Below are 13,414 nucleotides of genomic sequence, written 5' to 3'. Positions count from 1 at the left end.
ACTATTAATTTTCATAGAGTTCACGTAGTGTAATAGCGCAGCGCTTCTGGGTTGTACGTCAGAACGTCGGCTCACTATTGTGAGCGTTTCAAGGCCGTTCTGTTTCAAGGCCGGCAAGTTTCAATAACATATAAGCCTATGGAGGAGTGAGACAGCTCTCAGATTTAATCAAAAATACCTTCATTTGTGTTCAGAAGATGAACGAAAGTCTTACGGGGTTGGAACAACATGAGGGAGAGTAATTACTGACAGATCTTTTTTTGGGTGAACTAACCCTTTAAATCGCCATAGTCAAAACATCTTAGAGCGTCCAATAAATGGAAAATGTCTTGAATATTGGCAAATACATTTAGCTGCCTAGCTAAAAGCACTTGGGAGATTCTGACCCCAAACATGCAATTAGTTGCCCTGGTGAATAATCTCTGGAATTCATTCAGTTTATAGCTTTATCTAATTGAAGGAGGCACTCAGAAAATGTGTACTCAAAATCCCATTCCCAGATGAATACTTGATGCTTATTAAAGAATTACATTCAAGAGCGCATGGTAATTACGTTTGACTGCTTTTTAAGTCTACAGAGGTTAGGTGATGCATTTGTAACCATGTATCTGTGCAGGGCTGCATCTCACTGAAGGGCAGCCAAGTGAATGAGCTGACAGCCAACCCAGAAGAAGCCGGCCGACACCTTTTTGAGATTATGCCAGGTGAGAAGCTCTTCAAATCATCGCTGTCCTATCCACCTTATTCCTACGCCCCATTATGCTTTGCGCGAATTATGGGTGTAACTTCCATTAAGCTGTAAACAATCAGTGAAAGGATGAACACAATACGTTAAAAAAGTGTCACAATGAGATTACATTAATCTGCCGTATTTTCCGTCGCTCCGGAGTATAAATCCCATCAGTCAAAAAATGCGTCATGAAGAGAAATAAAACATATAAGTCGCACTGGACTATATGTCGTATTTATTTAGAATTTTTTTTCACAAAATCCAAGACCAAGAACAGACATTTAATCTGGAAAGGCAAGTTATTCAGCTCCACAACAGCACACAGAGCAACAGGCTGAATAGGTGTGTATGTTAGCGTAACACATTAACAGTTATTCAGCGACACAATAGCATAAAGAACATATACCTGGGAGGCTGAATAGGCTAAATTAATATAAGCCAGCGAGTCCAACAAGTTACTGGTCAGCAAGTTCACCAAGTTCCCGATCTCATCGCACAACACTGAATACATTGAGTTCTTCCTCGGTGTCACTTCTGAACAACTCCGCTAACTAGAGCGCCCTCTCACGGCTGTAGACGGTAATGTTTTCTCTTGGTTCATCTCAGTCAGTATGAATTAATTTTGATATATAAGCCGCACCTGACTATAAGTCGCAGGACCAGCCAAACTATGAAAAAAAGTGCGACTTATAGTCCGTACCGTAAAATACTGTACTCACCCTTCAACCATCGAACATTTAAAGGAAATTTAAAAGTGTAAAAGCATCAACAAGGTACTTTCAACAGACCAAATAACCCCAAAAGCGCGAGTCGTCTTTGGTTAAATATCACTGTAATAATCTGTATTATGTAATTTATGTTGCCTTAATCAAAAATGTTCATTAACTTCAGCATTACGTGATACTATTTCAAAGTGATTTGATTTCCATCATTTTGACAGATTATAAATTGCATTTTCCTGTGAAAACAAACCTGGAAAGAGACGTGAGGATTTGAGGAGAATAACGAGAGATTCTTCGTGCATTCCAGTTAATTATTAATTGAATATATCGTAAATTAAATTCGGGAGAACAGACCAAAAATGTGCAGTACATGTTGTCCTTTTTCAAACTTTTACAGCGGATTGCAAAAGAAAAAAAGAAAATAATCACGAGGAAAAGAAAGCAGCGACTGAAAAGAGCTCTTGCCGTAGATATTCTTTTTATAACGTCACGTTAAAATACCAAGTAAAATACGTTATTCTCATGATGTCTGAAAATAAATCAAACTGTCCAGTCAAACTGACAGATCAGCTTTATTTGTAGTGCAACCTTATGATTAGAAATGATTAGTTTCAGCATTTTTGATTGGAAGTTCCCCAAACCGGAAGTGCCACTCATAATTCAGAACGCCGTAAGCTCGTCAGGAATAAGGTGGACACTAAAACCAGTAACAGTCTATATGTTTTTTGAGTGACAGGACATCAAATGGGCCTTCCAGAATATTCTGATTGCAGAGGGGTCATTTGGGGTCAACCTGATTTACTGATGCTGAATGTCTGTTTGTTTTATTTATGACAAGTAAACAACACATCAGTGTGACACTCATCAGGGCTCTTGAAGACATGCAGTTGATGGTTGCAGTGATTACAGTTTTTTTTTACAATATAGCAAAGAAAACAGAATAATGAATTACAGCTGTGCTGTAAACTACATGCCGATCACTCGGCTAACTGCAGCAAACCTCCAGTGTTTACAAGATATAAATTATCTCTAAATCCTTAAGATGATGCCTGATGATGTGTATCCCCCTTTCTTTCTCTTGCACATGCTAATCATATTAAAAAGGGAAATATTGAATTTCTTAGATCTCTGTAAATGCAGCCCTGGTTTGTTCAAGTCAGAGACACCAATATGACCAAATAATAATAATAAAATAAAAATCTAACTGGTTAAGAATAATCTAACTATTGTTGGCTAACATGTATTATAAATGTTGTATTATTTTCCAGAGCAATGTGCATTAGGGTTGGGAATATTTAGGCACATAAACTAAATAATATTAGGGATGCACCGATACCACTTTTTCCAGACCGAGTCCGATACCGATACTTTCATTTTTGGTACTCGCCGATACCGTAACCGATACCTGTATTTTTTATTTTCAATTCATTTTTAATTAATGCATTTGTCATTTTTAAATGTATTGGTAGAGAAACCAAAATAATATCAATCATATAAGTTGTTTATTAAATTGAAACTTAATTTGTTCATCAAATATATATTTAATGCACTGCATATTCATTACTGTATAAATTAAATATAGATGGATCTTTTTGTAAAGTTAAAAAAAAGGTAGCCTATTTTGTCAAGAGCAGTGAGTAATTTATTTGTCCTTTGTTTGATTAAAGGGATACTCCACTTTTTTTGGAAATAGGCTCATTTTACAACTCCCCCAGAGTTAAACAGTTGAGTTTTACCGTTTTCGAATCCATTCAGCGGAACTCCGGTTCTGACGGTACCACTTTTAGCATAGCTTAGCATAGATCATTGATTCTGATGGGACCATTAGCATTTCTTTCCAAATGACCAACGAGTTTCAATATTTTTCCTATTTAAAACTTGACTCTTCTGTAGTTAAACCGTGTACTAAGATCGACGGAAAATGAAAAGTTGCGATTTTCCAAGCCTATATGGCTAGGAACTACTCTCATCCCGGCGTAAGAATCAAGGAACTGTGCGGCCGTACCATGGGTGCAGCAGCGTAATGATATGACCAAGCACCTGAAAATAGTCCCCAGCTCGGTAACTTCCAACATGACCGGGACTAAGTTTGTGTAGTTTTTAGGTGGCAAATAGGTGCGATTAGCCATGGTTCTGTGCGTAGTAAAGGGCTGTGATAGTAAGGCGAAGGTATATTCTACCGTAATGTTACACTGAATACCAACGAACAAAAAGAAACTAAAAAATCAATGGTTGACTGCTCTGAACATTGATCTAAAAACTCAGATAGAATCTATCAAAAAATGGCGTGTTTGCTGAAAGCATTTTGGACCAGATGACTATAAAGAAAACACGGACAGTACGGTACAGCGTCTAAACTCTAAAGGATACAGCCATCCCAACAATCTTCAATGTACAGACAGGTCCAAGTGCATCATCATCATCACCCATGGCTGTAAGTAGCCTACCAGTGATGCGCGGGTCAATGTATAAACAACCCGCACCCGACCGACGTTTTCAACTAACCCGCCCGCAACTCGGACCGGGACCGCAAAAAAAAGAAAGAAAATATTGTACCCGACCCGCGTTTTTTTTTAAAGTAACTTAGCTAGTAAATGCTCATCGTAGCGTCATGGGCTATAGACGGAGGGGTGCGCATTTCTCTGAATGCTGTATGATATCGCCTAGTGTTTTTTTAATAAAGGCTTGATTTATTCATTTATTTCGTTTCATTTTCTTAACAATTAAGATGCTGCATGTGTTCCAGTCTAATCGAAGTGCGTCTCTCCCCGGACTTTCCCAACAAAAACCCCGCCCCCTCTCAGCAAATACATAAAACTGACATTACTGAGCTATATGCGTTTAAAAGTAGCCTATTAAAATGGCACAATGGCATTGCTCAGTTCAACGCGTTGGGAAATCGGGCATTTTGTCCCGCGTCAGCTTTTATTCAAAAGTTAATAACGCGCTCAACATTAAAAAGGTAAATAAGGATTTCCCACTGTCATCTCTGATGAGCTCGTGCGTCATTTCTGACTGACATTACTCATCTCTGACTGAGCTCGCGCAGTTATTCAGCCAATAAAGTGTGTACACCTATGTATTTCATAGAACATTGAGTCTAGTACTATATAAATTACAAAGGTTTAATTGGCATCTTTATTTCAAACGACCCGACCGACCGCGACCCGAATATCATTCAAAATATTTTTGGATGACTCGTAACCGCGGGTAACCGCAGGCACCCGCTAATTTTGGATCAACCCGCGCATCACTGGAAGTACTGTATAACAATTTTACTTTTTGTAAAAGCACTGCCGTTGTTATCTTCCTGTGAAATGCAATCAGTGAGTGCTATAGGTATCCTCGATCATTCGTCTTGTACAGTATAACGTTAGTAGTTTTGTTGTAGAGTTCTGGTGAGGTAGCGTATAACCCTTGTATGGTGTTCGGGTCTGTTTAGATGTTATCTAAATCGTCTCTCACAAATGTCTCCATGCTACAGGCACGCTCCCTGTGCAAGCAGGTTGTCACGTTGGTTTGTTGACGGCAAGTGCTTCGTCATATCATTACGCCTGCGGCACCCATGGTACGGCCGCACAGTTCCTTGATTCTTACGCCGGGATGAGAGTAGTTCCTAGCCATATAGGCTTGGAAAATCGCAACTTTTCATTTTCCGTCGATCTTAGTACACGGTTTAACTACAGAAGAGTCAAGTTTTAAATAGGAAAAATATTGAAACTCGTTGGTCATTTGGGAAGAAATGCTAATGGTCCCATCAGAATCAATGATCTATGCTAAGCTATGCTAAAAGTGGTACCGTCAGAACCGGAGTTCCGCTGAATGGATTCGAAAACGGTAAAACTCAACTGTTTAACTCTGGGGGAGTTGTAAAATGAGCCTATTTCCAAAAAAAGTGGAGTATCCCTTTAACATTAAAACACAGCCGCAGATTAATTACACTGCTGCACCTTTAAGACCGAACGCACGGACCCCATTTGAATATACCGTCTCTTCACTTGAGATACAACAGACTTTGTTTATTAGGAAACTCGCCAAGACGGGCGTTTTTACATAGTTTTGTGTGAATTCATCCGTACAAGCGCAAGACGTGAAAGACTTCAATTCAGCATTCGCGCGCTGAGACGCTGGTTTCGGGGCGCGCGCTTTGGATGTTTGAAGTTCATGTAACTTCTTGACCTGCAAATGTCCTCTAATAATGCAGGCAACCACTCGGTAAACATAAATAAGGTAACAGTTCATGTTTTACTTAAATATACGATTTAGTTTTAATCCAAATAACACGTGCTGAGTGAACGATCAGCAATCAAGAGCATTCAACAGAAGTGCGCTCTCGCTCTCTCTCTCTCTCTCTCTCTCTCTCTCTCTCTCTCTTTCTTAATGGTCAGTTAACGTTAATAATAAGCTACATGCCTCGTTTTACTTTCTTTGCCATTGACATCCGACTGAACTACAAACTTTCCATTGACGTCTGATGCGATCGACCAGCTCGCGCGTCTGTGCCGCAGCGCGCTCAATCCACTGCGCGTTTTTCTCTTATCAGCTCGCGCGCCACAGCTATATAGCCGTTACTATATTCTGTTTAATATTTCAATAATAAGATATATTTACTTCATAAACAGCCTTTTTTTAAATGATTTTTTGTTGTCAGTGTTTCTTTGTCTGGACACAAACACTGTACACACGCTGCCTGGTATCGGTTGTTGGTATCGGGGCATTTTTACGAGTACGAGTACAAGTACATGAGCTCAGTATCGAGTCGATACCCGATACTGGTATCGGTGCATCCCTAAATAATATAGTATGATACATGATGAGATATGATTTTAATACATTAATTATCCCTTGCAATGCAATAATTGTAACTCTTATAATACTGATCTATTAAATGCTACATCTTTAGAAAGTATAGGCCTAATGCATTACAACACGACAAACAACCAATTTCAGATGTGACAAGGAATCTGCAAATATTACAATGCATTTTAACATTGGTTACAAATATTTTTGAAAATATATGCATTACAGTGTATATTATAAGATGAGTGTATTTATAATCCATTATACATAAAGGTTTTTAAAGGTCCACTTTAGACATTCTACTAACTACAAGTACATTTGCAACTACAAGTATTAGTAGAGTATTAGCATATTAGTAAATTATTAGTAGAGTATTAGGGTATTAGTAGAGTAGTAGAGTATTAGGGTATCAGTAGAGTATTAGTAGAGTATTAGGGTATCAGTAGAGTATTAGTAGAGTATTAGGGTATCAGTAGAGTATTAGTAGAGTATTAGTTGAGTATTAGGGTGTCAGTAGAGTATTAGTAGAGTATTAGGGTATCAGTAGAGTATTAGTAGAGTATTAGGGTATTAGTAGAGTATTAGGGTATTAGTAGAGTATTAGGGTATTAGTAGAGTATTAGTAGAGTATTAGGGTATCAGTAGAGTATTAGTAGAGTATTAGGGTATCAGTAGAGTATTAGTAGAGTATTAGTTGAGTATTAGGGTGTCAGTAGAGTATTAGTAGAGTATTAGGGTATCAGTAGAGTATTAGTAGAGTATTAGGGTATTAGTAGAGTATTAGGGTATTAGTAGAGTATTAGTAGAGTATTAGGGTATCAGTAGAGTATTAGTAGAGTATTAGGGTATCAGTAGAGTATTAGTAGAGTATAAGTAGAGTATTAGGGTATCAGTAGAGTATTAGTAGAGTATTAGGGTATCAGTAGAGTATTAGCGTATCAGTAGAGTATTAGTAGAGTATTAGTAGAGTATTAGGGTATCAGTAGAGTATTAGGGTATCAGTAGAGTATTAGTAGAGTATTAGTAGAGTATTAGGGTATCAGTAGAGTATTAGTAGAGTATTAGGGTATCAGTAGAGTATCAGTAGAGTATTAGTAGAGTATTAGTATAGTATTAGTATAGTATTAGTATAGTATTAGTCAAGTATTAGTATAGTATTAGTATAGTATTAGTAGAGTATTAGTCAAGTATTAGTATAGTATTAGTAGAGTATTAGTATAGTATTAGTCAAGTATTAGTATAGTATTAGTATAGTATTAGTCAAGTATTAGTATAGTATTAGTATAGTATTAGTAGAGTATTAGTCAAGTATTAGTAGAGTATTAGTATAGTATTAGTATAGTATTAGTAGAGTATTAGTAAAGTATTAGTAGAGTATTAGTCAAGTATTAGTAGAGTATTAGTCGAATATTAGTAGAGTATTAGTAGAGTATTAGTAGACTGTCTGCTTAATATCTGCTAACACTTTTTTAATCATGGTTCTTCAACAGACATTCTACTGACTGTTATTTTGCAAGTACAGATTAATTTATTCTACTAACCTAATCCCAACAGTTTATTTATAGTGACTGTAATAATGACTGCTAGTTGACATGTAGCTGCAGAGTTACTTATAGCTAGTAGAATGGTCCACTGTAGACATTGAATAAAGTGAAACCTAAAAAGGTTTTAGGTTTTAAGATTATGTGTTACTGCTTTTCAATAATAATAATTATTATTATTTATTTAAAGTATGATTATGAATTTTTGTAGAATCATCCATAATCATTTAAGAATCAGAGTGCATCAGCGAAAAGTTCACCCCTAAAGTGCATCATAAACATTTGTGACCCTGGATCATAAAACCAGTCTCGAGTCTCGAGTCCAACAATACATTGTATGGGGCAAAATTTTCGATTTTTATTTTATGACAAAAATCATTAGGATATTAAGTAAAGATCATGTTCCATGAAGATATTTAGTAAATTTCCTACCGTAAATATGTAAAACATGTATTTTTGTGAGTGAATGCAGCACAGTCGTGAACATAAATGCACAACTTTAAAGGAGATTTTCTCAATGTTTCGATTTTTTTGCTCCCTCAGATTCCAGAATTTCAATAGTTGTATCTCGGTCTAATATTGTCCTATTCTAACAAACCATATATTAATGGAAAGCTTATTTATTCAGCTTTCAGATGATGTATACATCTCAATTTCAAACAATTGACCCATGTGATTGGTTTTGTGGTCTAGGGTCACATTTAGATAACTGAATTCTGTGTTAGCTAAAGTAATTCAGCAAATAAAATAAAATAAATAAAATAGCCAAACACACAGCAGTTCCCCAGCCCCCGACACCACTTTCTCATGCCAGATCAGTCAACACACCCTCTCCTCCCGAGAGAAGAGCTCTTGACCGCATGACCAGCATGCTTCAGCTCCTTTGAGTCAAACAAACGTATTGACAAACTCCCTTTTCCATGCAAAATAAACAATAGAGTGACAAATAGAAATTATTGTGTTGTGACTCAGAACACAATAAGATCCGAAAACAATGGAGAAATGGAAAGACGTGATTTACAGCTGCACTAAATCAAGGGAAAACTAAGATTTGGAAAAAAAAATTATAATGCTGCGCAGAAATATTGAAGCAATCTTATGTTTTTTTTTTTTTTTGAAACATCCAACAACCATTCATTGCAGGGAGATAAATGACAAGTGCTACAAAAAATGGGATCTAAACCAATGGGAAAAGCCTGGAATTATATTGGAGATTTGCATGCATTCAGAATGCACATGCATAGAGCATGATTGTGACCCCAGTCCTGGCTAACCCATGCTTGCTTCCTCTTGCCTCCACAAAGTTTTGATATTTAGTTAGTCATCTGCTAGTGAGGATTTCCCCAAGTATCAGGTCCTCTGAGATTGATGCATCTGGTGTGCTGTTTGTTTGCGTAAGTGCAGTGAGGTGTTTAGAAAGGACTAACAGAGCAGGCCGTCTCCTTCTGTCAGTCTACCGTGAGAAGTCAGTGGGAATGAGAGAAACAGAAGTGAAGTGGTGCTGCTTGAGCTGAACTGAGACAACTAAATACTTTCTACTCACTGTTGTTGTTTTTTTAAGGACGTACTCTATGGACTAGCGTGTTCCAGTTTTTTTTATATCCACTCTGGGACATGTTTGAGATGTAAATGAGTGTTTTATTGAAGATTTGATGGTTTGAAGCAAACACTTCTGCAGCATGAATTCAGTGTGGTGTGGGAACTACATGTGCCGTGTTGGGGTTCATGGCCGATCTGTTGGATTAAGAGACATGGCACAACATTAGTCTTCTATACAAGCTCAATCCCTCAAGTGCATCATGGGGCAGGGCTGCTGTAAGCCAGGGAGGCTCAAACCACCACTACCCCAAGGTAATGCCTTTATTTGTGCACTAAGAGACGAGGATTTTCTACCATTTTCTTTGAAATACTGTTATAGCATTGTTATGGGTCAATACAAAAAAAATCTACAAAGAGCTATAAATGCTGGGTCATGATGATTTGTTATTTTCTTACTGAACAGTTGCATTAGGGATGCCACAATATAAAAATATTTCTATTTTTAATATGGCCGATAATAAAAATGCTGTCCGAAATTGTAAATCTAAACCCCTTTTGAATGCCATTTTCAAGTGTTTACGGTGCATAAAAAAATACTGAAATAAAATCAGTCATCTGAACATTTTTACATATAATTAGAAGATAAATAGGCTTAACTTTTTTGTAAATTATGTAATAGGTACACATAACTGTGGTGACAAGTTTCTTGTAATCAGCAGTTCATATAATTTAAGAAAATGCTGATATTTTAACAGAACTACATGTTGTTAAGGTTGAAATGTACCTTTAAATCAACACCAATGTCTATGGTAACATCCTAAACTGAAAAAAAAAAAAATATTTAAACAACTTTATAGTTCAAATAATAGAAGTTTTGACAAAAACAAAAAGTTTTGTAAAATGATAAACCTCACATTTTCAATCTAATAAATGATTATGTACAATACATAATTGGTCTGAACAAAATTGGCAGACGGGCTGAATGAAAATGCACATTCACACATTCACAGTGGTTACCACTATAAACAAAGAAGAGCAGCGCTTATAAACACTGTTATTAGGCATCATACGAGGTAAGATGAAAAGAAGATAGTAAGTTCTCTTCAGATCATATAACCAGCCCAAATAAAACACGGATTTGCATGAATCACGTGAATAGCCTATATATCAGCAGAACACTGACGAGTGTGTGTAGAAAAAGTTTACTCTTTGAATTAGGAAAAATAAACCGTTCCACTTTCAATCAGATACCAATAATTAAAAAAATGGTGATACTGATAATAGTCACCATAGTGCAATGGTTAAGGATCCCCAGAATTCACTTAATCAGATAACTGTTGCATACTTTCGCTACAAGCCTGTTTTTCTTTTCCCTCCCAGAACATCAGCAGACATTCTGACACTTCCTAAAGAGACATGAATGCTAAACAAAATGCCACACCATGGTGAGAAATGAGGGGTCCTCCTCATTATGCCGTCCACTCTGTGTGAGAGCGTTAGCCTCAGAGGTCTCGCTGGGTCTCTGATTGTCTTGTTTATCTTAATTGCATCAGTACTTTGTTTAGCAGTTCAGTCGAGTCTGCTGTGAACACTTATCGTCTCGTGACTTATTCCTTCAGTCATTTTGTCTGGCTGGCAGAATAATAATAAGTTTCCCTTTATCATTGTTAAGATATGAACTGAAGCCATTATAGAGGTTGTTCTACTTTTTATCCTTTACTGTTGCAAAGCATCTGTATTTGGTTCTTTCTTTCTAGTTCTGCTTTAAGTTATTATGATTTTTGTGAAGTGTTCAACTGCTCATGCCAATGATGGACAGCTTGATGCTAAAGACTTGAAGTACTACTGAAATATATCTTACTGCTACTGTACATTACATTTACTAATAATAAGAGATACATAAAATGTATTACCCTTAAAAAAAAAACTTGCTAAAAAGTGACTGAAAATGGGGGAAACAAAATCATAACCACTTACAGCACATAAATAAATATACACTTCCATTTATAATTTCAAACTAAAATATTTACAGCAGCACTATCTAATGAATGTTGCTTATAGAAACTCATATTCTATTTTTATCTGGGCAAATAATCGTGGTTGCAAGCTATAACAGCCATGTTTAAGAATATTTAAATAGCCTTTTGCAGTAAATATACCTTATGCTGAATTTATTTTACATGAACACTAATTTTAAATTGACAAGAAGTTGTTTCAACCCAAGTTGTTTCAACCCAATTTTGGGTCAAATGTGGACAAACCCAAACATGTGGTTAAAAATTGTATTTACTCATTTAACCCAATGGCTGGGTTTGTCCATAATTGACCAAAATGTGGGTTGAAACAACCCAGCATTTTTTAGAGTGCCTAGGAGTGCATATAGACAAATATATACGTGGGACAAGCATGTTAATTGGGTGTGTAAAAGACTCCACCAGAGATTGTATTTTTTACGAACACTGTGGTTTTATGGAGTTGATAGGAAAATTATGTTCCTTTTTTATCAGTCTGTACTAGTAGAAAGTGTGATCAGATATGCTCTGTCTACTTGGTACGGTGATCTTTCTGTAAAATCAAATCAAAGATAATATCTATTGTTCCAACTTCGATGAAAATGATTGGACTGAAAGATTATCCTAGTTTTCAGAGTCAGACTCTGTATGAGCAATGCACATTAAATGAGGCAAAAAGGATTTTAAGCGACCCATCTCATGTACTCTACCACTCTTATGAACTCTTACCTCTCCGTTATAAATGGAAGAGGTTAAAAAACTCTTTTGTACCGGTATCAATTGATTTTGACCGGTAACATGAATTAGTGAAGTCTATTTTTTATTTTTTTATGTGTATGACGTGTATGAATATTTTGTTTAATTTCTAGATGTATCAGGTGTTGGTGAAATGCTGGCTATGGAGTCCATTACAAATTTCCCTATATCAGGGACAATAAAGTCTATTTCAATATGAATCTTTGAGTAATAAACAGTGAAAAAACAGGTAATAGGGGAGAGCTGGGACAATTGAAACGCGGGACGGATGAAACATTAAGATTTCCTTGAAAACCACTCACGTCATGTACGTCAAATTTCGTCAGCACGTACAACACGCAATGCCTACCAGACCCGCGAAAACATTTCTTCTTTACGTCATGCTGTTGTGGAGTTAAAGCCGGAAAGCTGTTTTTGAGTGCAGTTAGTGAATTATTTCATGCGGTACTTTTTTTTGACTGACAAGTTATATTTATTGTTTCATGCGCCATTGTAATGATAATACGGCAGGTGTATTAGTACTGCAACACACCCTTAAGTGTGCAATATCAGAGTTTTTTAGTTTAAGGGCAATCAGGTTTAACTGGCAGGAGGCGCTGTCCGGACGGATGAAACAGTGCCTCCTGCCAGTTAAACCTGGTCACTGGTCACAGGATAACCGCTGTGAAGGCTATTTAACTAGCAAACACTCAATATGACTCAAGGAAGAAATGTAAGAAAATTAATTGTAAACAGATTTGTCTGTCTTCATCAAAATAGCCTATTAGAAAGATTACACAAAATGTGCAAGGCTTATCGCCTATGTTTATTGGGCGATAGAACAAAAATGGTTCAAATGAACCTTTAAATGAAAATAAATGACAAAATATGTTTGTAACAATATGTACATACGTTACTTGTCAGGTATTGTTCATAAAACAAGCATTAGATGAATAGTTGCCGTTTAAACTGTTACGTTTCATCCGTCCCACCCCAACCAACAAAGCACAACCGCCGTTCAAAGTAAATTTTATATTTATACCGAAGTCTCGGCTCTCCCCTACCATCATCTCACAGATTGCCTCTCTTGATTTCTGTCTCAGCTGGTGAGAAAGACAAGGCTGCGATGAGCCATGAGTCTTTTCTGCTCATGGCCAACTCCCAAAGTGACATGGACGACTGGGTGAAGGCCATCAGACGGGTCATATGGGCTCCATTTGGAGGAGGTAAATACCAGGTGGACCACAACCACAGCTACCAATATAAGCCACACACTAAATAACATATAACGTTACTGTATTGCTACCTGGGGGGGAAAAAGTTAATACTATGCCA

General features: G+C 36.8%; 2 protein-coding genes across 6 annotated transcripts in view; one reads left to right on the top strand and one right to left on the bottom strand.

Annotated features, from left to right (window-relative positions):
- arhgap22b (Rho GTPase activating protein 22b) overlaps nucleotides 1-13,414 on the top strand; it is a 44,505-nt gene that overhangs the window by 18,412 nt on the left and 12,679 nt on the right. For both annotated transcript variants that reach the window (XM_079596028.1, XM_079596029.1), the window contains exons 3-4: nucleotides 617-704; nucleotides 13,183-13,305. In XM_079596028.1, the coding sequence (XP_079452154.1) occupies nucleotides 617-704; nucleotides 13,183-13,305 (211 nt within the window). The remainder of the gene's footprint in view (nucleotides 1-616; nucleotides 705-13,182; nucleotides 13,306-13,414) is intronic.
- LOC306989928 (uncharacterized protein) overlaps nucleotides 1-13,414 on the bottom strand; it is a 92,798-nt gene that overhangs the window by 78,714 nt on the left and 670 nt on the right. The gene's annotated exons all lie outside the window — the stretch shown is intronic.

The sequence above is a fragment of the Phoxinus phoxinus genome (genome assembly GCF_949152265.1).
Source record: "Phoxinus phoxinus genome assembly, chromosome: 21".
Lineage (NCBI taxonomy): Eukaryota > Metazoa > Chordata > Actinopteri > Cypriniformes > Leuciscidae > Phoxinus > Phoxinus phoxinus.
The sequence above is the reverse complement of the archived record's forward strand: the minus strand, read 5'-3'. Positions and strand labels throughout refer to the sequence as shown.